Genomic DNA, 26,202 nt, shown 5'->3' on the forward strand with positions numbered 1-26,202 from the left:
ATATGTAAACATTGCAAGCTACTACTGCACTCCAGCCTGGGTGACAGGGCAAGACCCTATCTCAAAAAAAAAAAAAAAAAAAAAAGATATATGACCTTATGTCCAGTAAATGATGGCCATCTCATCTTTACAATCATAGAGCCAAGGAATGATGGGCTTAAATATGACAGTAGTTTTTTTTTTTTTTTTTTTTTTTTTAATTTTGCGACCCAGGTGTGTTGAGGATTAGACATTCATCATTTTGTGCAAGAAATAACCAAGGATATCTTTTAGCTCTGTGCAAACATTGAGGAGCCGACGTCTATGTAAAACCTTTCAAAAGTGTGTGTCGCCGAATGTAATTGTGTAGTTTTATACTTTTAACTTTTAACTACCATGTAAAACCTTTGCCAGAGGTATTGGCAGTTTTGCCTGCAATTTCAGGTCTTCACTGTGACCATGTCTCGTCATGTCATGCATTGGAAATGGCTAGGCAGGTAGTAAACCTAAGTTTTATGGCAAAAAATTTTTTTTTTAAATACACACTATTTCCTATTATAGCTTATGTATGAATTTAGAATTATAGCAAACAAGAAATACTAAGATACCTTCTTTGGTGGTTTCAATAATTTTTTATCAAAGATAATATTCTAAGTACATAGAACTTAATACTTTTAAATTTTATGCAGATGTATATATTGATTATCTACCATAAGTCGTATTATAAACAAATTAAGCAGCGTATTTCACGTGAAAATACTGTATTCTTAAAATTTGTAGATCCAATTATAATGAAAATTTAGCAGTTTTTAAAAAGCGTAATACATTGAAACCTTTTTATACAGACATAATAGATTGTTGGGATGATTGAGAAGAATTAACTGTCTGAATTCCTGACGACCTTCACCGCTCTTCTCAGACCTTGCTGTTCTTAAGTCTGTAGTTACTCCCTCCTTCATAGATTATTTGTCTTGCTTTATGCAAAAGTTCTTGTGCATGGCTTGTATGAAATTAAACCGTGAGGGGGGAATATGTAAAATAAATGGTCTCTGTGTCATGAATTTATCTTGTGACAATATCAAAACAACTTGCTGTTTGCATTTTAACAGAGTGTAAATGTATTTATAATACAGAGGCTTTGATCAATAACTTATTGTTTAAATTACTGCATATTTATCAGTTTGCTTCTGTGCCATCATTAAAAGATGAGAGTTAAAAAATATGCATAGTATCTTTGAGTCTAACAGCTGTTAATTAAACAATATCTATCTGATGGTACCGGCAGTCAGGTTACCATAAAAAATCACTGGCAGTTGGGCATGTGTTGCTATTTTTTGGCTTTAGTGAGTGAGCACCTGAGATCATCCTATGGGAGGGTCTGTTGACCCAGGGACCCAGAACCAGTGCAGCCAAGGCCAGCGAATGAAGTTGAAGATGTGTCCTCCTGATGGCATCTTATCTGTCCTCAGCTTGTAGACTGTGGCCACCCCCCACCCCCGTTCCCTTTGTTGTCAGCCCCACCAACCAAAATGTACCTCTTCTAGAATCCTTTTTCTAGAGGTCCTGTTTTGTGCTAAGCGGAAGCCAGCTAACATGCTAGTTCCTCCACAATATATTTTTAAATGGAACCACCCCAATCGTGAGAACTTCAGAACGGTGGCAGGCTGTGGAGAAAATAAGACGGGGGAGTGTAAGCCTGTCACTTTCCAACTCATAATTAGCCCATGTGTGGGGCTGATCCTGAAAAAGGTTTCTATTGCTATTGATGATAGAATGTCTATGAAACGGAATTGATTTAATAGCAAAATATTATATGTAGATTTTCAGTTGATGCACTCTCTCCTAAATCACTTGATGTGTGTGTACATGGGAGTATGTGTGCAGAATGGTAGAGGAGATACACTAAGAGGTGCGATACTTAGGTACGTACATTCTTGTAGAGCATCTCTTCTCTTTTTTTATGTTTTTATTTTTTAGAGATAGTGTTTTTATCACCCAGGTTGGAGTACAGTGGCACAATCCTAGCTCACTGTAACCTGAAACTCCTGGGCTCAAGCAAGCCTCCTAGATAGATGTGCACCACCACGCCTGGCTAATTTGCCCAGTCTGGACTCAAACTTCTGGGCTCAGGTGGTCCTCCTGCCTTGGCCTCCAAAAGTACCAGAAATATAGGCCACTGTGAGCCCCTGTGTCCAGCCTTCTTAACTTTTCTTAAGTCACTGATCTTTTTAAATAATAGAGTGAAAACTACAACCCTGATCCGTACAGAAGTACACGTGATGGTTGTAATTCCAGCAGAGGCTTGTGGAGCCCATTGTGTTCATCCATGAATTCTTTAGAGGTCCACACAGCTCAGATTTAGAAACTCCAGAATTGGATGAAGATAACACTAGTATGTTTGCATGCAGTGTGGACATAGTGATGCTATTTTTTTGTTTGTTTGTTTCAGACAGGGTCTCACTCTGTCACCCAGGTTGGAAAGCGGTGGCGTGATTTCGGCTCACTGCAACCTCTATCTCCCGAGTTCAAGCGGTTCTTCTGCCTCAGCCTCCCTAGTAGCTGGGACTACAGGTGTGCACTGCCATGCCCAGCTAGTTTTTGTTTTTAGTAGAGATGGGTTTCACCATGTTGGCCAGGCTGATCTTGAACTCCTGGCCTCAAGCAATCTGCCTGCCTCGGCCTAATGATGCTATTTCTTAAAGGAGATGTTCCTTGGAGATTTGTATAAAACTTAAGATGATTTTTAATGCCTCACAGAACTGATTCTTGATCACTTTTTTAAAAATGTTAAGTGCCACCTTATTAATCTGCTTAAATTTACATTTTGTTAAATAAGAATTTGCAATCCTGTAGCTCCCAGGGTTGAACAGAATATGTGTGTGGGCCTATGGGCATATGCAGTTTTTTGTTTTTTTTTTTAACGGAATACCTTTCCCATTTCCATTTTTCTTTCTGTTCGTCAGTCAGCCTCGTAGACCAAAACCACTCAAATACAATTGATAACCAGTTAACGAACTCATTGACCTTGCCTTTTGCTGTTTTCAGTCTGAACCCTCTTTTGTCCAATTTTTGCTAGTTCTTTAACTTTTTTTCCCCTGCCTATCTATTCTTTGTTCTAGTCACCTGATTTTTTTTTTTTAAAAACTGATGTTCCTACCCCTCTCTCTGAATTTGGCTTATCCTTCAGGAAGTTGAGATGAATGCTCATCTTTCTCTGTGAAGCCCTCCTTTTCATCCAACTGAACCAGCACTGTGTGGAAGGAAATACAAGGCAACCCACAGCCTGTGGGACCATCAAGAACAACACCTATATAATAACTTCAGCAGGAAGTGAAAGAGAAAAGAGTGAATTTGTTGAACCCCCACTCTGTATCACATGGAGGAGACAGGTGTAAAGTGGTTAAGTGACCAGAATGAGGAGGCGACAGAGCTTTCTGTATGGCTTCCAAGTGGCTGCTCTGCCATGTCCCCTGCTGCCTCTGCAAGTGATGTGTGTGTGCACTTGACGTCCCTTTAGGTCAGTCTAGCAGCTCCATGGATGAAGTATTCCTGTGGCTCTGGATCCTTACTCCTTCCATTCGAAGAACGGGCGAATTCCTAAGGTTAAAAGCCATAGTTGTGTTAGTTCGAAGGGAATGATCAAAGCTCCCATGTGGATTTGGTGGATTTCCCTAGCCTGGGCCTCTTCCTTTCCCTCCCCTTCCTGCCCTCTTCATGCAGTGACCCTAAACATAAGGTCCGGTGGGAAGAGGAGCAGTCCAGTTGTGGCCTCTTGATGGATTTGATGGATTAATTCCTTTTTTTTTGAGACAGGGCCTCACTTTGTTGCCCACGCTGGAGTGCAGTGGTGCAATCTTGGCTCACTGCAGCCTTAACCTCCAGGCTCAAGTGATCTTCCCACCTCAGCCTCCTGAGTAGCTAGGACTACAGGCATGCACCACCATGCAAAGCTAATTTTTTTGTAGAGGTGGGGTTTCGCCCTGTTGCGCAGGCTGGTCTGAAACTCCTGGGCTCAAGCAGGCCACCCACCTCGGCCTCTCAAAGTGCTGGGATTACAGGTGTGAGCCACTGCTCCCAGCCTAGATTAATTCTTAATTGTGAAAGAAGACAGAAACTAATGACAAAACGTGCTTTTTCTGTGTGTGCATGTAAAAGAGTGCAAGATAGAATGTGACTTGCTTACTGTCTACCTTATAATGTTAATAATCGAGGCTTATGTGTAGATAAACATCCACATAATATTATACATAGTAAAGGCATGTACTCATATAAAAGAGCCTAGATCACTCCTTTTATAACACTGAGCCTGCTTTTCTCCATTGATGAATTGAAGTTTTTTTTTCATATTCTCCTTCTCTCTCTTCCCAGTGTTTTGGAATTTCCTGGGCATTTTTCCTACCCTTCCTTTTCTTTCCCTTTGCTGGATGTCACTTCCTCCCCAGGCCACTGAATGCCATTTCCTTTCCTCTCAGTGCTGCTTCTCCCTCCCAGCTCCCCAATTAAAGCTCTTTATTGATATATGGCTTTGCTGGAGGGGTCGCGCATCAGAACTGGAGTGCAATTTAGAAGCGGTGTTCCTGCGAGATTTCAGAGTTCATACGTCTTCCTGAAGATGCTTTGGGAGGTAACACAAGATTCAGGCATTAACTAATTTTTATGTCCTCAGAGGAGAAGAAATCCATACTTGTCAGGTTTTTAGGAAATCTGTTTGGTTATGCATACATACTTTTTATAACTCAGGAACATATATTTTTGCATGTTTGGCTTTATACTCTAAAATCGACCTTATCGCTTGCTTATGCCTTTTTTCCTCTAATTTTCACGTAATTGATTTTTCACATTGCTGCTGAAAGAGTAGGACCATTGTGTTGCGGTAAGTTAAGCCAGGGCATATTTTTGTTTACTAAAATGACTTAGGCTATAGAATCCTGAGGCGGCTCATGATAGCATAGAGTGAGCGTGTAATTTTGGGCCACAGGTCCTCAGTAGATACTTGTTGTTTATTAACCAAAAGTGCATTACCATTGTTATTTATAAAGCTAATAATTGGAGGATGTTGGCCTTTCTTGGGGTAGATGCTTAGATACTTTGCTATTTTATGTTTACCTTGAGGAACATGTAGAACCTTTTAAATGAGAATTTGCTTTACTGTTTCATAAACTTTATGTTTTTAAATAACCTAGAACTACTGTAATTCACTGCTTTAATAGCTGCTTTGGGGGAGATCCCATAAAATCTGTGAAGCCAGTTATCATTAGTATACTTTTGAACATCAGACTCTTGTGGTAATATGGAATTAGTTCATTATTATCCACCTTGTGTTTTTGGCCAGAAAACAAAGGTAATTAATCACTATAACTATAAATGACCTTTTTTTGGGCATATAAAGTGCTGAAGAGTGTAATTATTCCTACCTGAGAGTGAGAAGATTGTTCTTTATGTACAATCATTAAAATGGCATTGAGAACTATGATTTGCTGAAAGAATCGGCATGTATGTAATTAGTCTAGACACTACCTCTGTGCTATGAATGGACTCATGTTCTCCAGTTACGGCTAGAGATGAAAAAGGCCGTGCTTTTACTTCGACCATGGATGCCCCAAGTCATATTTCATCTAGTTTCTGCTAATTTGGTTTTTTCTTCCCTTGCTTCATTCAGGCCAAAGGGGGACACTTGTTTTTCAGTATCATATTCATCAAATGCTGGGGCAAGGAAATGTTTGCTTTCACCATTTTCTCATAAATGGTCCGTCCCCCCTCCCATAAGTATAATGAAGAATCTCACTCATTTTCACCTATTCTCATGTTTTTAGTAATTTTTCTAGTAACTTGGTTGTAGTAATGGAACATGCTAAGTTATCTAAATAACAAGCTAATTTTAATATCCTCTACCATCCTCTATCCTTCTGTGCTTTATAAAAAAAGCTGTAGAAATGTATGACATTGTGAACATCTGCCCAGGCATTTTCATTTGTTATGACAACAGACAAAAACTTCCTTTCTTTTTTTTTTTTTTAAATAGCAATATGTCAGGTTTTTAGAAGCAATGCTACTCGGTTTCATTTTGCTGTGACTCATTCTATGTGGTTTCTTTGGACACTGAGGATTGGTGGCACTTTTGCTTCCTGGAAATGGGCACGAGACAGTAGCGTTGCCTCCACTGCAGCACAAGGGCGGGCATGCCCCTGTGCCACCTGCTGTCCTGGCCCTGGCTGTGAGCAGTTGCCTCCCAAGAAGTACCTGCCGTAAGTCCTCCTCTTCATTCCCTTGCTGTAATTCGCAATCCATCACTGGAGGCAGAGGGTGAGCTCTCGGTTCACTTGTTTCAAAGAGGCTGGGTCCCCTGGCTTTCATGCCCTGGGCCAGCCCTAGCTCAGGAACCACCAGCTCTAAACACATCCTTTGGTGCTTCTGCAAAAACAGGTGGGTGTAGTGCAGCCCCCAACTCCCCAGAAGTTTGGTGGAGATGGTGGGTGGAGGTCACCTCCAGATTTCATGCCTGTGCTGCGGAGGGAAAGCAGCATGTGTTCGGAGCAGCTTCTGGCTTCCTGGCAGCCGTGGGTGTGCGTTAGCATGGTGCAGGGTCTAGTGCTGCCCTTCTGGAGCTGAAGAGGACCTGGCTGTCGCTGGTAACCATATGGCTCTAAAGACCAAAGTGTGACCCCCTGACCCTCCCGTGGGCTGCACCCAGGCAGAGCTCCTGTCCTTATGTTTTTGCGTGGTGCCTGCTGCTCCCAGAGTCTGTCGCTCCTTACAGCTTTTTTTTTTTTTTTTTTTTTTTTGCCTCAAGGGCCACAAGATGCTTTTGCTCAAAAAGCCCCCAAATCAGCTGCACCCGAGCTGGATCTGTCTGTGCCGTCACTACCACCCAGCATCCTGCCGTTAGGGCTCAGTGTTTTGAAGCCAAGCAGTAGAGCAGGTAACATCTCTTTGTATGACTACCCTTGGTCATGATGAATTTGCCACTGAGTGACTTAATTCAATGTGCTAGGGAGTTCAAGGCTTTTCTCCTCTGGAAACTTGTCCATCTTAAGCAATACCGATCTCACCATAAAATCCTGTGTGGGGGAGCAGAAGTTGACTAGAAAGGGTTTGATTGTGGCATCCACGTTGAACGTCTTAGCTACCTAGAGTATCATTTGTTTCACGTGTCATCAATTCTCCAGGCTCAAGAGGCATCTTCATTTGGAGCAGATTGATTATTATACTCATCGCATTATTGCATGGGTTAAGGGACATATGTGTTGGATTGATAATTGTGATGCTGCCAATGAATTAAAAGTTTTCTGAGCCAAAATAGGGTTCCCAGATCGGCAATATCGGCATCCCCTGGGAAGTTGTTGGAAATTCAGAGTCTCAGGCTTTACCCCAAACGTACTAAATCAGAAACTCGGGGATACCCCTCCATCTGGGATTTAGCAAGCCCTCTGGTGATTCTGATGTCTCTGTGGTTTGAGACCCACTGCCCTCGGGCAGGGCTGTGTAATAGAACATTCTGCGGTGATGGAAATGGTCAGTATCCCTGCCGTGCAGTAATGGAGCCACTAGCCACCACATGTGGCTGTCAAGCTCTTGAAATGGGGCTGCTGTGACCAACAATAGCATTCATCATTTTATTTAATTTTTATTAATCTAGATTTAAATTCAAACAGCTGCATACAACTAGTGGCTGTCCATCAGAAAGACCAGCCCCAGAACATACCCTGCTAATTATTATTGTGTAAACTCCTAAAATGCTTTAAGTTGTTGGTTGTGGAATTATTAATTTTAGATCATAGAATCTTCCTTACTCAATTCAACAGAATTGAAACTGCGATTGTTATAACAATAGTTGATTTTGATTCTTCGTGTGGAGGGGAGACAGTTTGCAGGCTGGTGGCCGGTTGGGGGAAGCCTATTCTTGAGCTGATTGATGGTTGATTTTGTTAATGTGCATCAACGGTGCAGTACCGGCTGGCTCATGCCTGTTGCAGATATAACCAATGGCCGTAGATACATGTCCTTTTAGGAGTAAAGCTGTTGCTCAGGGAAGGGGCTGTGTCAGTGTTTCCCATAGATGGACTTTGGTTTCTCCAGTTGTCCAGCAAAGTGGAGGTGCTTCCGGCCAAAGAGAAGTTAATGAACCCTTCAGGCACTTTGGGCTGCTTGTGGAACCTTCCAGAAACTGCTGGGGGAGATGGGAGTGCTGAATTGCCAAGTCTGGGCTGGCACATCAGATGGACAAAAACTCTTGAATCACATTCGGTTTCTTCAGTTTAGGAGGATCTGAAGGAAAGAAGGTCATGCCGGGTGTGTTAGGCGGAACTGCTGCTGCAAAGCCCGGAAGAAACTTTGAGATTCGTCTCTGGGGTGATGTGACCACATCCTCGTCACCTTTCCAAAACACGAGCAGAGGCTCTGGGACGAGAGCATCCCCAGCAGTCCTGTGATCCTGCGGCGAGAGCGAAATGAGACATTGAGACGGGATATCTGAGTCCTTTGGGACTGTTCCCCCAAACCTAGCAACTGAAGTCTCAAAATTAAAGCAGCCATATTTGGCTAGGCAGAAAATGATACTCAATTCTCTGTCAGAAGCAAAGTTCTACATGACTAAGCTTCCTAATTGAGGGCCCCATTTGTTGAATTATTTAAAGCCGTATCATTGATTTTCATAATCCATCTCCTTTTAGAATCCTAGAATGTTAAAATGAGGTGGAAGAGACCTTGGAAATGGTCATAATCTAGCCTTCTTATTTTACAGAGGCCCAGAGAGGTTATGAGTTGAGTGAGGGCAAAAACAGCACTGTAGGGTCAGGGAACACGTTGCTCTTTAGTTCCTTTGGTGTCATAGGTCACCTGGGGTCATAGATCAGAAGCTGGACAGATTGATGAAAAAGGATCGTTTCAAAGATGTAAGAAATACACTGATGCACACTGTTAGGTTTTAAAATGCTTCTTGCTCATGCATCCTGTAGATATCTAGAAAACTCCAGTAGAATATTTTGACTGGTAAAATATTGCAGTGGCCTTTTTGGAATAGCTAAAATTGTTCCCACCACGTATGTATAGGATCTAGTCATAGCACAATTCATATTGCTAACTGGTTATTTTTTCGGAGAGTTTGGTTGGGAGTAGTTTATTTTCCAAGCACTAGGCCTGTTTCAGTTGATTGACTTTGATACCCTGTCTTGTGTAACTTACTTTCTTTAAATAACATGCCTCTCCTACTTTATCCCCAAAGTATTGAGATGCTGTGTGTGCAAAGTATGGCACTGTGCACCTAATCATCATTCTCTAAATATTGGTTCAAAGAATGAATACCATCCCATCCAGAAGGGTCTGCATGTTAATTTCTTTAGATTTTCACTATGGCTGGGGGTTAGAAAGAAATTCCGTATATTTGGGGAGACTATTAGCTGTGTGTTATTTTTTTTTCCTCGTCTAGCTTGAATGGAGTCTTAAACGAAAAATTCACATGCTCACCAAAAGGCTGAGAGAGGTTTTGTAACTTGAATATGGGGTTATTGTTTGCGTTCACAAAACAAAGCCCTAAATCACATTTAGCATAATCTGTGGTTTTAAATTGGACTGATTTAGCAAGGAGAGTGAAATAATCTCTCATCCTGTCAAAATAGGCGATACCTTTAGACCAGCATTTAATTGCATTGGCGGAGTAACTTCGGGAAGACGGCAGTAATTCTGGCTGCATTATTCTTGGTTTGTGGCTAAATTGAGATCATCATTTTCTCCTGGTTTCACTAACTTTCGTTATTGCTCTTCAAACTAATCAGATGAATGTGCTCTTCAAACTAATCAGATGAAGGCTTAGTGGTAGCTGGAGGGTGGACAGGGGAGGGATGAGGTCTGTAGGCAGCTGTACTATATATACTTTACCATCTAGGGGGAGAAGATGACATCCAGTGACCCAGAAGGCACAGCCTGGTGATTTTGTTTTGTTTTTTTTTTTTTTTTTTTTTGACACAGAGTTTCACTCTTGTCACCCAAGCTGGAGTGTAATAGCTTGATCTAGGCTCACTGCAACCTCTGCCTCCCAGGTTCAAGCGATTCTCCTGCCTCAGCTTCCCGAGTAGCTGGGACTACAGGCATGCGTCACCATGCCCAGCTAATTATTTATTTATTTATTTTTTGTAGAGATGGGGTTTCACCACGTTGGCCAGGTTGGTCTCAAACTCCTGACCTCAGGTGATTCACCTGCCTCGGCCTCCCAAAGTGCTGGGATTACAGGAGTGAGCTACTGCACCAGGCCAATCTTATCTTTTCTCTTCTCTTCTCTTCTCTTCTCCCTTCTCGAGATAGAGTTTCACTCTTGTCACCTAGGCTGGAGTGTAATGGCATGATCTTGGCCTACTGCAACCTCTGCCTCCCAGGTTCAAGCGATTCTCCTGCCTCAGCTTCCGGAGTAGCTAGGATTAACAGGCGTCTGCCACCACGGCCAGCTAATTTTTGTATTTTTAGTAGAGTCAGAGTTTCACTATGTTGGTCAGGCTAGTCTCGAACTCCTGACCTCAGGTAGTCCACCCACCTCGGCCTCCTAAAGTGCTGGGTTACAGGTGTGAGCCACCGCCCCTGGCCCTGGTGATTTTCTTGGTAATCGCTTACACGCAGTGAATACCATTCATTTGCACAGAAGTGTTCCATGGACTGTGCACCTAAGAAAGAATGTGCATTTGCAGCCACATTGTACAGGTAGGGTTCATTGGCATTCCTGCAGGTATCCAAGAGGGAGGGTTCTGGAGGAACTTTGAGCTGTCTAGATGACCCGATGAAAACTTGTTGTTTTATCAACAGCCACTTCAGGAGCTCACCCAGGGGCTGCTCACTAGACCACTGCTCCCTGCCCATGTGCCCCAGTTCAGAGTAATCTGTATTCTTCACAGTCCCTTCTTCCAGTGAAAGCATCTCTTTTACCTTTCACCAAGCCTTACCTTTAAAAGGCCAGTGATACCTTAGACATTTCAGAAAGCTGGAAATGATGACTCAAAACTAGAATGAGCAATGTGCCTGTCCCTTTACTTTTATTCCCCTGGGCGTTATCAATTGGTCTTGAAATGGCTAGCTGCTTAAATATTTTAGATGTATGTTTGGCATTTTACACACACCTTTGTGGTGGTTCTAATCACAGGTGCTCCTGGGTCTGAGTTTAGGTCTGACTGCAGGAAGCAGGTTGGTCTCCCAGCCTCCTGGGGCACCCCTGGAGGAAGCAGATGGGATGGGAAGTACACCTGACTGATAAGAGACATCACACTTTCTGGGGCTGGGTTCCACGCCCCTGTTCATGTTCTTAGTTACCTGGATAGTCTTGGTATCAGAGTTTACGTGAACTATGGCCAAGCTTATCACCCATAGAAATGTTTGTAGAAAGACTGAATAGCAAATGGGATAGATGAATTACAGTCTATGGAAACTCCTGCTGCTGCCAATTTACAGTTTGTGCTTTTGAGATAAAGATGCCTTTGGCTTTTACATTTGTATTTTCAAGTGTATATATGCTAGGGAAGGAGGAATCTTTCAGGTCCCCAGTGGTTGATTTTCACCTTTGATCTGAATACTAGTATTCATAGCATGCTACTGAGTTGACTTTTTGTATTTCTATATAATAACAGTGTATTGATCTGTTGCTAATCTGGTGTAACCTTTGTGTGTGTATGTGTATGTATGTGTATGTGTGTGTGTGTGTGTTATTGATCAAGATAAATTACTCCAGAGGCCAAAATCAGAAACTAGGGAGGTCAAATATTTCATCATTTAAAATTGAGCTTATATTGTTATTAATGCAATGTTAAGAGGACAGCTCTTCAGACACTGGGTTATTTAAACAGCTTCAATGCACATCACCCTGGAAGGGATTTGGAGGTCGCCATCTTTCTTCTGGTGGCAATGCAAGAAAACCAAAAGAAAAAAGAAAAAAAAAAAAAAAACAGTTGCACTTTTAAGATCATATATGACAACCATAAGTATATATGCTTCATAATACTCATTTTTATAGGCTGTTTATGGTACAGAAGTTCTCTTTTGTGCATTTTTGCCGTTTCCCCCCTCATTGTCCATCTGAAACAAACTATGCCGAGCACTTAGCTAACCATATATGAAGAAGTATTTAAGCGGCCACTCAGAAGTGAGCGACTGCTTATGAAAAACATGTAAAAAATAAATAAGACTGGTAGGTGAATTCAATGGTCCTTTTGAAGTTACATCTTTCTTTGCTTTGAAAGAAAAACAAAATGTGTCGCTGCCATCCCTTGCTAGGAGTTCCATTCCCTGATTCACACTCAGCATTTCTGTTTCCATAGTGGTGCCACCAAACATCGCAGAACTGAAGAATTTGGAAGTGCTCAACTTTTTTAATAACCAGATCGAGGAGCTGCCCACACAGATCAGTAGCCTTCAAAAACTCAAACACCTGAACCTTGGGTGAGTATCAGTAGAGGGGAAAGGATGGACAGGAAGAGAGTGGAAGGGGCGTGCCGGGTAGGGCCAGGGGAGGGATTCCTTTTATATTACTGCACAGAAATGGATTTCTAATTTCTTTTTATATTTTGGGTCTTAAAAAATTTTTATTGTTTTAATATATGCTTTCGGTGGCCTACATTAGTGAATATTTGAGAGCTAATTGAGAAGCTAATTGTTGGCGCAATAAGGAAGTTAAATTTTTACTGTATTTTGTGTCCAGTAAAATTTTATCTCAGTTCTGTTGACCGAGAAGGGACTTATTTGCATAGCATGAACTGGCAGACAAGTGGTAATATGGCTGATTTTTTTTTCTCTCTGTGTTAAATTGGAATAGTTTACAAAGCACCTTCGTGCCATGGAGGGAAGAATATTTTCCCTAATGATGCTTCATTCGTTTGTGCAATTCTTCTCTTTAGCTGAGAGGTGACAATCCTCTGTCTTTCTTTATGCAAAGGTGAAGAGAGGAGTTTTGATTCAGCTGAGGTTGCAGAACCAGGGAGCAGTAAATAATTATAACGATAACCTGTTTTTGTGTATTGCTTTGCAGCACTTGACCCTCTCAACATTTGTGAGGTAGGGAAGGCAGGTTTTAGTGCTTTCATTGTATACAGAGGAAGCCAAGCCTTTTCAAAGGGTCCAAGGGCCTGGCTCCTGGTCACCCCTGGGGTTAGCAGCCAAGCTGGGAAGATGGTTCTGGGTCTAAAGGCTCCATCAGACTCCATTGTTATGGTTTGGGTCTGCGTCCCCACCAAATCTCGTGTGGAATTGTGATCCCCAGTGTTGGAGGTGGGGCCTGGTGGGAGGTGATTAGATCATGGGGGCAGACCTCTCCTGAATGGTTTAGCACCATCCCCTCTTGGTACTATCCTTATGATAGTGAGTGAGTTACTGTGAGACCTGGTTGTTTAAAAGTGTGTAGCACCTCCCCCCTCGTGCTCTCTTGCTCCTGCCGTGTAATACACATGCTCCTGCATTGCCTTCCACCATGAGTTAAAGCTCCCTGAGACTTCCCCACAAGCAGCTGCTGCCATGCTTCCTATACAGCCAGTAGAACCATGAGTCAGTTAAACCTCTTTGCTTGTAAGTTACCCAGCCTCAGGCATTCCTTTATAGCAATGAGAGAACAGACAAATACATCCGTAGACCCCAACCGGAACTTCGGCATCAGAATTCCATCTTCATTGGCGCAGCTATCAGATGAAACCGCCCACTCATGCTTCAGTCTCTATGCAAAGTCATATGTTCGTTAAACTGTAGCCACTAAATTCTCTGGTTAAGTTAGTGATTGACGTGGAGTGGCAATAGATGCTGGCCAGGTATTTGCCAGGTTTTTTTTTTTTTTTTTTTTTTTTTTTTTGAGACAGAGTTTTGCTTTGTTGCCAGGCTATCTCGGCTAGCTGCAGCCTCCGCCTCCTGGGTTCAAGCGATTCCCCTTCTCAGCCTCCCAAGTAGCTGGGACTACAGGCGCACGCCACCATGCGAAGCTAATATTTGTATTTTTAGTAGAGATGGGGTTTCACCATGTTGGCCAGGATGGTCTCAGTCTCTTGACCTCATGATCCGCCTGCCTCGGCCTCCCAAAGTGCTAGGATTACTGTGTCTGGCCGTATTTGCCAATTTAGTAGGGAGCAGTTATGAAAAAACTCTCATTCAAGGAGTGATTTTGAGTTTATTCTTTCCACAGGGAGTTTGGACAGACAGACACATTATTTTGAAGTTCACTTGGGCTTAGGGACCAACTTTGTAAGATCCATGGGCAGCCTTTATGCTTATGTCTGAGAGAAAGTGAAGTTAAAAGGAGGGAGAAACATCACTTGAGATGAGATGGTTTTTTTTTTTTTTTTTTTCCTCCCTACAAATTTGGAGCCTGTATACCCATCTGGCAAAGCAGAAATGAAAAGATTCTCCATTTATATCTTGGTTTTACAGGCTATTCTATCCTGATCTTTAATTTGTATGTGAGAAAGAAGCTAAAACTACATATAGATGTATATTCTTACTGTTAATTTGTTCATTTATTAAATGAAATATATATATACACATATATAATATATAATATTTTATATGTAAATATAAATATATATTTATATAAAAAATATATATATAAAATCTTAATCACTAGGAACAGTGCTTGGCACATACTGAGCAGTACCTAGTATTAGTTAGCTATTGTTATCATCATAATTGTCTTCTTTACGTTTTCGTTGATTCCATGACTATGTAAGTGACTATTCTATGTCAGGAATCTTCCTAGTACCAGGGAGCCAAGGTGAAGGTCATGGTCCCTGACCTTACCTATTGGGGCAAGGCTGGTTATAAACAGGAACAGACCAGTGAGGTCACAGATGTGCTGGCAGTTGTGGACCAGCAGGGGGAACAGCAGGACGGGGAGCACTTTAGTCCACAGGTGAGATTCCCAGGAGCACGAACACAGCAGGTAGCGCAGGAGCTGAGACTTGATGCATGAGAATTTCTCAGACTTACAAGTTGAAGGAAGGCGTCTCAGATGGAGTGAATGGCACTCTTGTTTTTTGTTTTGTTTTTGAGACAGAGTCTCACTCTGTCGTCAAGGCTGGAGTGCGGTGGCACAGTCTTGGCTCACTGCAAGCTCCGCCTCCTGAATTCAAGAGATTCTCCTGCCTCAGCCTCCCAAGTAGCTGGGACTACAGGCACCCACCACCACACCCAGCTAATTTTTACATTTTTAGTAGAGATGGGGTTTTGCTGTGTTAGCCAGGATGGTCTTTTTCTCCTGACCTCATGATCCGCCCGCGTCGGCCTCCCAAAGTGCTGGCATTACAGGCATGAGACACCGCGCCCGGCTGAGAATGACATATTTAAACGCTCACAGCACTGCCTGCCTGGGGCCTAGGAATTGTCAGTTTTTTGGCACTGTTGAGTATAAAGTGCGAGGCAGGCGGCTGTAAGGTCAGAGGTCAGGCTAGACAGGGCACCTGGATGTCTGCTGTTCAGTGAATGAGGATTTACCAAGTTCCCCACCGTGTACCAGGCATTGTTCTAGCTACTGGCCATCCAGCCCTGATGGAGCTTCCATTACAGTTGGGGAAACCAACTATAACCAAATAAATGTTTATAATAATGACAGGGCGTAAAAAGTGCTAAGAAAAGTGCTCTGTGCTAAATAAACCAGCTCCTCTCGGGCATGGTGGCTCACACCTGTATTCCCAGAACTTTGAGAGGCTGAGGCTGGCAGGTCATCTGAGGCCAGGAGTTGGAGAACAGCCTGGTCAACATGGTGAAACCTCGTCTCTACTAAAAATACAAAAATTAAGTGTGGTGGCACGTGCCTGTGATCGCAGCTACTCTACCTGGGAGGCTGAGGCAGGAGAATCGTTTGAACCCAGGAGGCAGAGGTTTCATTGAACTGAGATTGCACCACTGCACTCCAGCCTAGGTGACAGAGTGAGACTCCATCTCAAAAATAAATAAATAAATAGGCTGGGCGCGGTGGCTTATGCCTGTAATCCCAGCACTTTGGGAGGCCAAGGCGGGCGGATCACAAGTTCAGAAGATCGAGAGCATCCTGGCTAACACGGTGAAACCCCGTCTCTACTAAAAATACAAAAAATTAGCTGGGTGAGGTGGCGGGCGCCTGTAGTCCCAGCTACTCGGGAGGCTGAGGCAGGAGAATGGCGTGAACCCCAGGGGGCAGAGCCTGCAGTGAGCTGAGATCGTGCCACTGCACTCCAGCCTGGGCGACAGCAAGACTCCGTCTCAAAAAAAATAAAAAAAATAAAAAAAAAAAATAAAAATAAACAAATGAGCTCCAATTTTATACTGACCGTTGAGAAATTTGCATAGCAGAGTAGCAGATAGGAGATATGGTCAGATTTCCCTGTGAAAGAGTATGGAGAAGAGGGTGGAGGGAGGTAAACTAGAGGTTAGGAGACCAGTAAGAACACGAGTTTCATGTCCCATGTGAACTAGGACAGTGACAGTGGAGGCAGGGGGGGGATTTTATGTGAAAAATATACAGGCGGTAACGTTGACAGACAGTAACTGATGGCATGGAATGATACCTACATTTCTGTGTTGGGCAGCTGAAAAATATAACAGATGGAGACAGGTTTGGGAAGAAGATAGTAAGCTCAGATTTTGTTCTTTTTTGACTTTACTAATATTTTGGTTTGAGGCAGCAGAGGACAGAGTCGTACACTTTTCTTTTTTTTCTTTTTTTGAGTTGGAGTTTCGCTTTTTTTGCCCAGGCTCCAGTGCAATGGCACGATCTCAGCTCACTACAACCTCCACCTCCTGGGTTCAAACAATTCTCCTGCTTCAGCCTCCCAAGTAGCTGGGATTACAAGCGCACCCACCCACACCCAGCTACTTTTGTATTTTTAGTAGAGACGGCGTTTCACCATGTTGGTCAGGCTGGTCCGGAGCTCCTGACCTCAGGTGATCCACCTGCCTCAGCCTCCCAAAATGCTGGGATTACAGGCGTGAGCCACTGCGCCCGGCCCTAAACTTTTCTTTTTCAACGAATGCATCTTAGTTGCCTTCTTGTTCTCTTTGGAGTTGTTTGCATTTTTGGCTGTCGGTGCTGTATTGATTGTGTAAAGCTTTTTGTATTTAATTACATAGCTACATAGACAGAGTTGTCAAAGTTTGAACAAAACTCCCAGTTCTTTGAGAAAGGAGCTAAGATGGATTTCACTAAAGGATACTCTGTCCTCAAATGGCATGAAGAATTATACTCACACAGTGAGGCAGGTTATAGGGAGGACTCCTTACTCTAAGGAGCTAGGGTGAAAAACATACACACAGGAGATCACAAAGTGGAGATGGGAAGCCACTTGTATGTGTGACCCAAAAGGCACCCTCCATCAGAATTTGCTTTCAAAGTGTTTACAGTATTTACAGTTTATTCTGATGATTGTAAGACATGAGAGAATTTTAGGCCACCTGAATAAATAAAAGAAAGTTTAGTTCTGTTCTCAGTTCTTTAAATGCGGTTTATTTCATGGAGTTATTTTCCAAAAAATGTGAAGCCACATAGGTTGATATGGCTTCAACAATTATCCATGCTGGTGATTATTTCTAGGGTAACTTCACTGCAGGACCACCGTGCCCAACTATTCGGGAATAACGTTTGACCTCGTTTGTTGCTAGAGCTTGTCTCATAAACACAGAAGTTTTTATTAAGTCCCATGTTGGGTATTTATGGATTTGGATTATTTATTTATTTATTTTTTGAGGCAAGGTCTCACTCTGTCACCCAGGCCGGAGTGCAGTGGCATGATCTCCGCTCACTGCAACCTATGCTTCCTGGGCTCAAGTGATCCTCCCACATCAGCCTCCTGAGTAGCTGGGACCACAGGTGCGCATCACCACGCCTGGCTACTTTTTGTAGGTTTTTTTTTTTTTTGCATAGACGGGTTTTTGCCATGTTGCTCAGGCTGGTCTCGAGCTCCTGAGCTCAAGCAGTCTGCCTGTGTTGGCCTTCCAAAGTGCTGGGATTACAGACGTGAGCCACTGGGCTCAGCCTGGATTTTTTTTAAATTTTTACTTTTGATAAGTGTGAGTAGGTCACTGTGGAGGTGAGAAAAATTAGTGCCTTTAGATAAGAAGGTATCATTGAAGCTGGTGGTGCTCAGGACCACCTGCAGAGAAGAAACTGCTCTGAAAAGGGGGCATTAGTACAGACGTTTCTGGGGCTTTAGAAGAAAAGGAAAAAAAGATGCTGAAATAGCCTGAAACCCCCTAGTTTTATCAATTTCTCCATCATATGCAGGCATCTGCCCACTTCCAACATGCATTTGAAAAATCTTCCCATGGAAACAAAATAATTGATACCACTTGGCATAGCCGAGCCCTGCGAAGCTTTATGTTTAAACACCTGAAGTCGCCTGAGATTAAGCAAGTGTGGCACAAATAGAAAACCACACTTGATAGCTGGGACTATCCAGAGTGGCTTGTCATGAGGTGAGCTTGCTCGCTTAGGACTGAATCAAAATTTTCTCTCAAAGCTTTTGAAAAATAATTCTAGCAACAGCTCTCATTCCCTGAGAAGCCACGTGTGAGCCATGGATTGGGTGTTGGGTGCTTCACATATTTTCTCTCTTATCCTCTCAATGATCCTGCCCTGAAGGTGTTGTCAGCCTCATTTTATAGTTGAGGAAACTGGGTCTCAGAGAAGCTGAGTAACTTGGTGAAGGTCACGCAGCTAGCAAGTGCTGGAGCCGGTCTCCTCACCTAGCTGTCTCCTACCTTAAAGCTCCATACTTTTCCTACGCCCCCTGTAGCCTCTCATGGAAACCTTGATTGCTAGCAGTGTCAGAGCGGGGCCCTGAGCACGGAATTCCTACATGTCGAAATGTGGATGGAGGGAGGTGGATGTTAGCACCTGCTGTGGGGAGGGGGGACAGCCAGCATGTTCCATCCTTCATTCTGCAGAGAGAGATGCCACCAGGTCACCATGCACCTGGGCTGGCGTCCGGAGAGGTGGCCAGAAGTCTCTGCAGTTCCTTGCCCACTTTGTAGCTGGGGCTGTTGCTAGCAGTTCTTCTGAAGTTTCAGCATTTGTTTAACGGCTTCCTTTCTGCCCGCCCAGGGTGGTGTGCCTACTACTGTTACTTACTGCTGTCAGCTACACATGGGACTCTGCTGTGTTCCTTACATGTTGTGGGTATTGGTTTTCACTCAAAGGAAAAAGGAACCTGCAATTAAGTAGATTCTTGCCACCAGGAGGTGGAGGCGCTCCAGGCCTGCTCTGGGCTGGAGATTGAGTGGGAGCTGTCTCAGGTGAGATGCCTCTTCCCTGTAAGCCTGTCTAACCATGGATTTCCTCTACCTAATATTGCAAAAGTGTATTTATTTGCAGAGAAAAATGTTAAGGAATCAGCAGTTTTCAAAAACATAACTTAAAGCAGCATTTAAAGACAGAAGCACCTAGTATGTGCTTCTCTGCCGTCCTCTCTTTGGCTTGCAGTTTTTCTCAGAATCCTTGCACCGGAGCCCAAGGGTCTGGAGCAGCTTTGGCCTCTGTGTGGTATGGGGTGCTTCCAGACACATGTCACCTTCATCAGTCACTTCTGAAGTCTTTTCTCCTTACCCTCTCTTACGCTGTTTTTTCATCTCAGCGTTAATGACAAGCTCCATCTTGCCTGTATTACAAGGTAGTTTTAGTGAACAAGCGAAGTACTTGCCATAATGTGCTTCAAAAATTGTGACTTGATGGAGAATGTTTGTTCTTGCTGTCGTGGCAGTAGATAGTCGTGGAGGTAGTTTTGCTGGGTGTAGTCTGTCTGGGACGTTTTCTGCCTGACAGGGGAACCCCTGTTTCCCTTTTGGTTGCCCCCTCTGCTGTCAGCTGTTTCTGGTGAGGCCCACTTGGTAGGGCTGGACGGAGCTGGATGTGTTCTGAGAAGGATCGATGGCTAGAATGATTTTTATTGTCACAGTCCCTTCCACCTTTCAATATCTGTCAACTTTTATTAAAGTTTTTTAAAAAAATTGGCTTTTAAGTATGCTCGAAGGGAACTGCAATAAGAAAAATAAGGGGCTTGAAGAAAGGATAAAAGATAGTGTAGAAAAAAATTCCCTTACACTTCACTGGAGACACGCACACACACCCACACTATACCACATACACACCATGTACAAACACCCGCACACACACCACACCACACACACACTGTACACACACACCACCACACCCCCAAACACACCCTATATACACACCACACCACACCCATACCCCCCCACACACCACACACACCCCACACACACAGCCCCCCAACACGCCCTTCACACACCATGCCCCTCACACACCACACGAAACACCCAGATACACATACACATAACACCACACACAACACCACATTCAAACACACACAACACACACCCCACACACACTCACACATAATTGACACTTGATTAACACATGGGTTGATGGAGCAACACAGTGACGCATGCAGTCAAAAATCCACACATTGCTTTTGACTCCGAAAAATCTTAATTCCTAATAGCCTACAGTTGAGCAGAAGCCTTATCAAAACTAGAAATAGTTGATGAACACATATTTTGTGTGTTATGTGTATTCTATTGTGCATTCTTACAATAAAGGAAGCTAGAGAAAAGAAAATGTTATTAAGAAAGTCATAAGGAAAAGAAAGAGCATTTACTGTGCTTTAAGTGGAAGTGGATCATCTTAAAGGTCTTCATCCTCTTCATGTTGGGTGGGCTGAGGAGGAAGAGGAGGGTTGGTTTTGCTGTCTCGGGGGGGCAGAGGCAGAAGAAAAAAATATCCATGTGTCATTGGACCCAGGCAGTTCAAACCCATGTTGCTCAAGGGTCAGTTGTATGATTTTAAAGTTTTTTAGGTTGTGATAATATGCACACAAAATGTACCGTCTTTGTAGTAGACAGTTCAGTGGTGTTAAGTATATTCACAGTGTTGTTCAGGCAATCCCCAGCATTTTCTCATCTTGCAAACCTGAATCCTATGCCCATTAAACAACACCTCTCCATTCCCCCTCCCTCCAGCCCCTGGCCATCATCATTCTAATTGAAGATAATTTTCAGTGTTAGCAGTTGTCGAACAAAAACATGATTTTCCCTCCAAAAAGGAATAAATGGAATGAAATCAAGCAAAAGTCTGAAAACTACAAAGCTTCATGTGTATATTTTGAGATATTATCGCTACGTTCCTAAGGAAGGTGTTCTTTACAAGGAAAGATATTTTGTAATGGTTTGAGTTTTTGTGTAAAGCAGTGATTAAGTTTCACCGTTGGAGGAAAATAACAACTAAGAAATTTTCAAGTGTTTCAAGAACATATAAGCTGCCTGACTGAAATTATTAGTCTAAATAGGACAACATACCACACCTTCTCACTTACGTGTGGAATGTAAAAAAGTAAACTTCATCGAAACAGGGAATAAAATGGTTACCACAGGCTGGAGGGAGAGGGGAATTGCAGAGATGTTAGCCAAAGGACATGAAATTTTAGTTAGGAGAAATAAGTTCAAGAGATGGATTGTACGTCATGGTGACTGCAGTTAATAACAATATGTGGTATACTTGAAAGTTGCTAAGAGTTAATTTTAAGCAGTCTCACCACAAAAGACAAAAAAAATGACAAGCATGTGAGGCAGTGCATATGTTAAATAGTGTGATTTAAGCCATTCCACGATGGATTATACATATATCAGAAGCATCATGTTGTACACCATAAGTATGTACAATCTTTGTCATTGTAAATATTAAATGCTTTTTTAATTAAAAAAAAATAGGATGGGCATGGGGGCTCACGCCTGTAATCCCAGCATTCTGGGAGGCCTAGGTGAGAGGCCTAGCTGAGGCTTGAGCTCAGGAGTTTGAGACCAGCCTGAGCAACATGGCAAAACCCCATCTCTGCAAAAAATACAAATGTTAGCAGGGCGTGGTGGTGTGCACCTGTGGTCCCAGTTACTTGGGAGTCTGAAGTGGAAGGCTCTCTTGAGCCTGGGGAGGTTGAGGCTGCAGTGAGCTGAGATCGTGCCGCTGCACTACAACCTAGGCAACAGAGCAAGACCCTGTCTCAAAAAAAAAAAATAAATAAAAATAAAGTATAAAGTGACTCTAGGATCATGGCACTGTCTTACACTTTCAGCCTCTGAAACAGAGGTGCCCTCGATAGTCTGTATGAACGTGTCTTTGGTGTCATGACATAGATTTTTGTCCCCCTGCAACAGCATGAACAGGCTGAACACTTTGCCACGAGGCTTCGGCTCCCTGCCAGCTCTTGAGGTTCTGGACTTGACTTACAACAACTTGAGTGAAAATTCTCTTCCTGGAAACTTCTTCTACCTGAGTAAGAAACTTTCAATTCTATAAATCTCCTCAACCTTGTACTTTGCATTCTGAGAGGGAAATTTATTTGCCAGGACCCAAACTCCAAGAGAAATTATTGGACAGAGATGATTTTTTCTTTAGAGACTCCTTTTGAATATTCCTTCATAGCTCAGCAGTATGTGCATTTGATATATCGTTATGTGACACCATTGGGCTGAAGTGGACTTAGTAATGTCATATTAACATTCTGAGAGAGATTATATACCTAAATGAGATCAAGCCTCACATTTAGCTAAGAGACTTGACTTTCTTTTTAAATAGCATGCCAAAAAAAAAAAAAAAAAAGTATCTTCCTATGTTGCTATTAATTCTTTGTAGGATATTTGTTCAGGATATTCCAATCAATTATTTATAAAAAATATTTATTAATAAACCACTAACAGAATTTTTAAATTTTCCAGCCAGGATTCTTATTTTCAGCCTTTTAAAAAGTACTCTTATTGACCTATTTATCCAGTACACAGGCATTAAGACATTATTGGCCACAGGTGAACACACTTTATTCTTTCATATGCAAACAAATTTCTTGCTGGAGATGCTTTTGAAAATTAAAAAATGATTTCTTCTGGGAACTCATGCACTATTTTGGGCAAAGGTTTGCTTCCCTTAAGTGAGTGTTCTATTTCTTCAAACAGTAACTTGTATGGCATTCAGAAAATCTGAATTTTCAGAGCTGGTCTCTAAAATTTTATTTTTTACCTTATGTGCATTACCACTCTGTGACTTTCTCAAGCACATGAAACCAACTATAAAATATTTTCTTGGGCAGTGGAGCAACTGTTTTTATCATGTTATATTAACATGCACTTCTCGGGAGTCTCAGCTACAAAGATCACTTGAGGCTAGGAGTTTAAGACCAGCCTGGGCAACATAGAGAGAACCCGTCTCTAGAAATAAAAATTTAAAAAGTAGCCAGGCATAGTAGCATGAGCCTGTGATCTTAGCTACTTGGGAGGCTGAGGTGGAAAAAGTGCTTGAGGCCAGGAGTTTGAGGCTGCAGTGACCCACTGCACTCCAGCCTAGGTGACAGAGCGAAACTCTGTCTCTAAAAAATAAATACTGGTAAACAAAACATGTATCTAATTATACTCAGCTTTTTTGGCTGAGGATAAACAGATGCTTTAGAATTTTAGCCTTCATTAGATTGGAATCGTATTATCATTGTGTAATAATTATGAACAAATTTCTGACTACTGATATTCTTAAGTTAGGATTTACTCTGTTAACTTCTTGTCATTATTTTAGCCTCTTTGTCTTCATTTACTTTTGTCCTTAAGGCTGTAGAAACAAGTAATAATAATTAGTCAGATTATGGAACTGAGGAGCTGTGGTTACAGCCTCCATCACCAGAAAGTCTTTCATTAATTTGTACCACAGTGCTATTTACATAGGAAAAGGTCTATTTTAACAGACTTGTTTTCTCTTGAAAGAACCCTTTTCCCTAGGTATCCATAAAAGTGGCACAGTAGTGTTCTTTGTTTTACTTTGGATGCAAATGGAGAAATACATGCGAATCAAAAGTAATCTATGAGAAAAATAGCAATATTTTTTGAAAATGTGCTGAAACTCTGTGCGCCAAAATGCTGGCACCCACAGTTGTTAATTGCGTCATTCCTCTTGGATATAGATGTTTTCCTGGACACACCAGCTACACAATAAGCCAGTAAATCTAAGTTTGACCTGCTTGTTATTATTGGGAGCCCTAGGTATGTCAAAGGCTTTTCACCAAGCCAGGGTTATTAATCAAAGCTGACTCCCTCGTATTGATCAGATCTCAAATGGTTGGGTTCCATGCCACCCTGTTTATATATTGCTGTTTAATTTGCAGCCACCCTGCGTGCACTCTATCTAAGTGACAACGATTTTGAAATCCTGCCGCCAGATATTGGGAAGCTCACAAAGTTGCAGATAGTAAGTAATTTATCTAAATTCTTAGAAAATCAATTCACTGCTGCAGCCTTGTAGGGGTAGAATCAAGTCAATTTGAGCAGGAGTAAGGTTTGTTTTGTGGGAATAAACCACTACTCCTGATAGTGTTTCTTGATTATCCGCCGGCACTTGTAAATAATGGAAAGGACTGAGCTTTAGTAGAAGAGAGGACAGAGAGGATGAGAGTTTCTGTGGAGCACCTTTTAATGTGTAAATATGTTGACACCTCCTTGTTTTCCTCTGTTTAGCTCAGCCTTAGGGATAACGACCTGATATCGCTGCCTAAGGAAATCGGGGAGCTTACCCAGCTTAAAGAGCTCCACATTCAGGGGAACCGCCTCACCGTTCTGCCCCCAGAACTAGGTAAGGTTGCTGATGAATAAACTTAGTTCTGGGTTTCATGAATAACAATTATCCTAATGTAGCAATTCTGAACAACCTGTCTCCTCTTGGCGGCTACTCTCCACCTAGGCACCCAGTTCTGATCATTTGAGAACCATTTTTCATTGACCAGAGTTAGCTGTTGTAGGTTTGACCTTCCCCAATCCTGTGTTCTGCAGCTGTAGTGTCCCGTGTCTTAGAAACTGCTGATGAAAGATGACCCCGCTCAGCTCCCTGCGTGATGTAGTGGAAAAAGCACGGGATTAGTAGTAAGAGCCTTATCCGTGGCTCCTCATTGACTAGCTGGGTAAGCTTTCTGGGTCTTGGTTGGTTATTAATAACTTTAAGTATCACTCTTACTTTTTAACTGCTTAAATTTTTATTGACCTGGAAAAACTTTTACCAAATAATTAAAGTAGTTGTTACGGCTACTTGAACATGTTAATACCTCTGCGGGTCATGAATTTGCCTCTCTTCTGATCCCATCTTTAGTAGGAATTGTTAAATATGTTCTTGCTGGGAATGGATCCTACTCCTGGCCACTGAATCCTAATCCTGTTCCTCTGCCAGGTCGTTCCTATTTTCAGAGTGGGTTTATGTCCCCCTCCAGAAATAACCTCCAAGCCAGTAATTGTTACTGCTTCGTTCCACTGCAAAAGGTTCACAAGTTCCCTTACTTTTCTTGTGCAGACCCCCCATAGCCTCTGATTTCTTCAATCCTTTGAAACCACATCGTTTTCTCAAACTGCGATTATTTACTTTTCTACTCCAAAATACCACCATTTTTAAGAAACATATTGAGGAAGCAGTTCTTTAAACAAGTCTGGCGGTTTGAAGAGGCCTTTTGTTAGAAATTAGAATGCAAGCACCAGGAGGGCAGGGACATTTTTGCATTTGTTCCCTGGGGTATAGTAGGTGCGCAGAAAACACTGACTGAATGAATTAATGAAGCAAGGACCTTGGATGACAGGATGTTAGGAAGGTTATGAGCAGGCTTATGTGGCTAATGGTTACGCATAGGAAGGCTGAGACACAGCATGCCTATCAGCACCTAGAGTTCTGTAGGCAGCCATATTAGTCTAAACGGAAGGCAGTCACGTGATTTTGTGGACCAGCTGGGAAGTCCCGCCTCCTCTCTTCCCATTTCCCTTAGCTCTCTTGTTAGTGTTAAAAGACCAGAGGATTATTTAATGGTTTTTTACGGGCTGAGGAGCAACTCAACGCTTCTCTTCACTGAGTTGCAAGTAGTCCAGTATTGCTTTGGGAGCAGGGTGACAGAATCAAGAAACGCTTTTTGCAAACATTTTCAAGGCAAAAAACTTCTTGTTAGAGGAGAGATCTTGGGCCGGGCACGGTGGCTCACACTTGTAATCCCAGCACTTTGGGAGGCCGAAGCAGGCAGATAGCTTGAGCCCAGGAGTTTGAGACCAGCCTGTGCAACGTGGTGAAACCCCATCTCTACAAAAAGTACAAAAAATTAGCTGGACATAGTGGTGCATGCCTTGTAGTCCCAGCTACTCGGGAGGCTGAGGTGGGAGGATCACTTGAGCCTGGGAGGTCAATGCTGCAGTGAGCCGTGATCGTGCCACTGCACTCCTGGCTGGGTGACA

The 26,202-nt window shown here is 42.6% G+C and overlaps 1 protein-coding gene across 1 annotated transcript in view; it reads left to right on the forward strand.

The window, feature by feature from the left end:
• Positions 1 to 26,202, forward strand: part of RSU1 (Ras suppressor protein 1) — a 221,137-nt gene that overhangs the window by 31,826 nt on the left and 163,109 nt on the right. The window contains exons 4-7 of the mRNA XM_030819247.1: positions 12,270 to 12,390; positions 22,123 to 22,241; positions 24,111 to 24,193; positions 24,460 to 24,574. Of these exons, the coding sequence (XP_030675107.1) occupies positions 12,270 to 12,390; positions 22,123 to 22,241; positions 24,111 to 24,193; positions 24,460 to 24,574 (438 nt within the window). The remainder of the gene's footprint in view (positions 1 to 12,269; positions 12,391 to 22,122; positions 22,242 to 24,110; positions 24,194 to 24,459; positions 24,575 to 26,202) is intronic.

The sequence above is a fragment of the Nomascus leucogenys genome, chromosome 9 (genome assembly GCF_006542625.1).
Source record: "Nomascus leucogenys isolate Asia chromosome 9, Asia_NLE_v1, whole genome shotgun sequence".
Lineage (NCBI taxonomy): Eukaryota > Metazoa > Chordata > Mammalia > Primates > Hylobatidae > Nomascus > Nomascus leucogenys.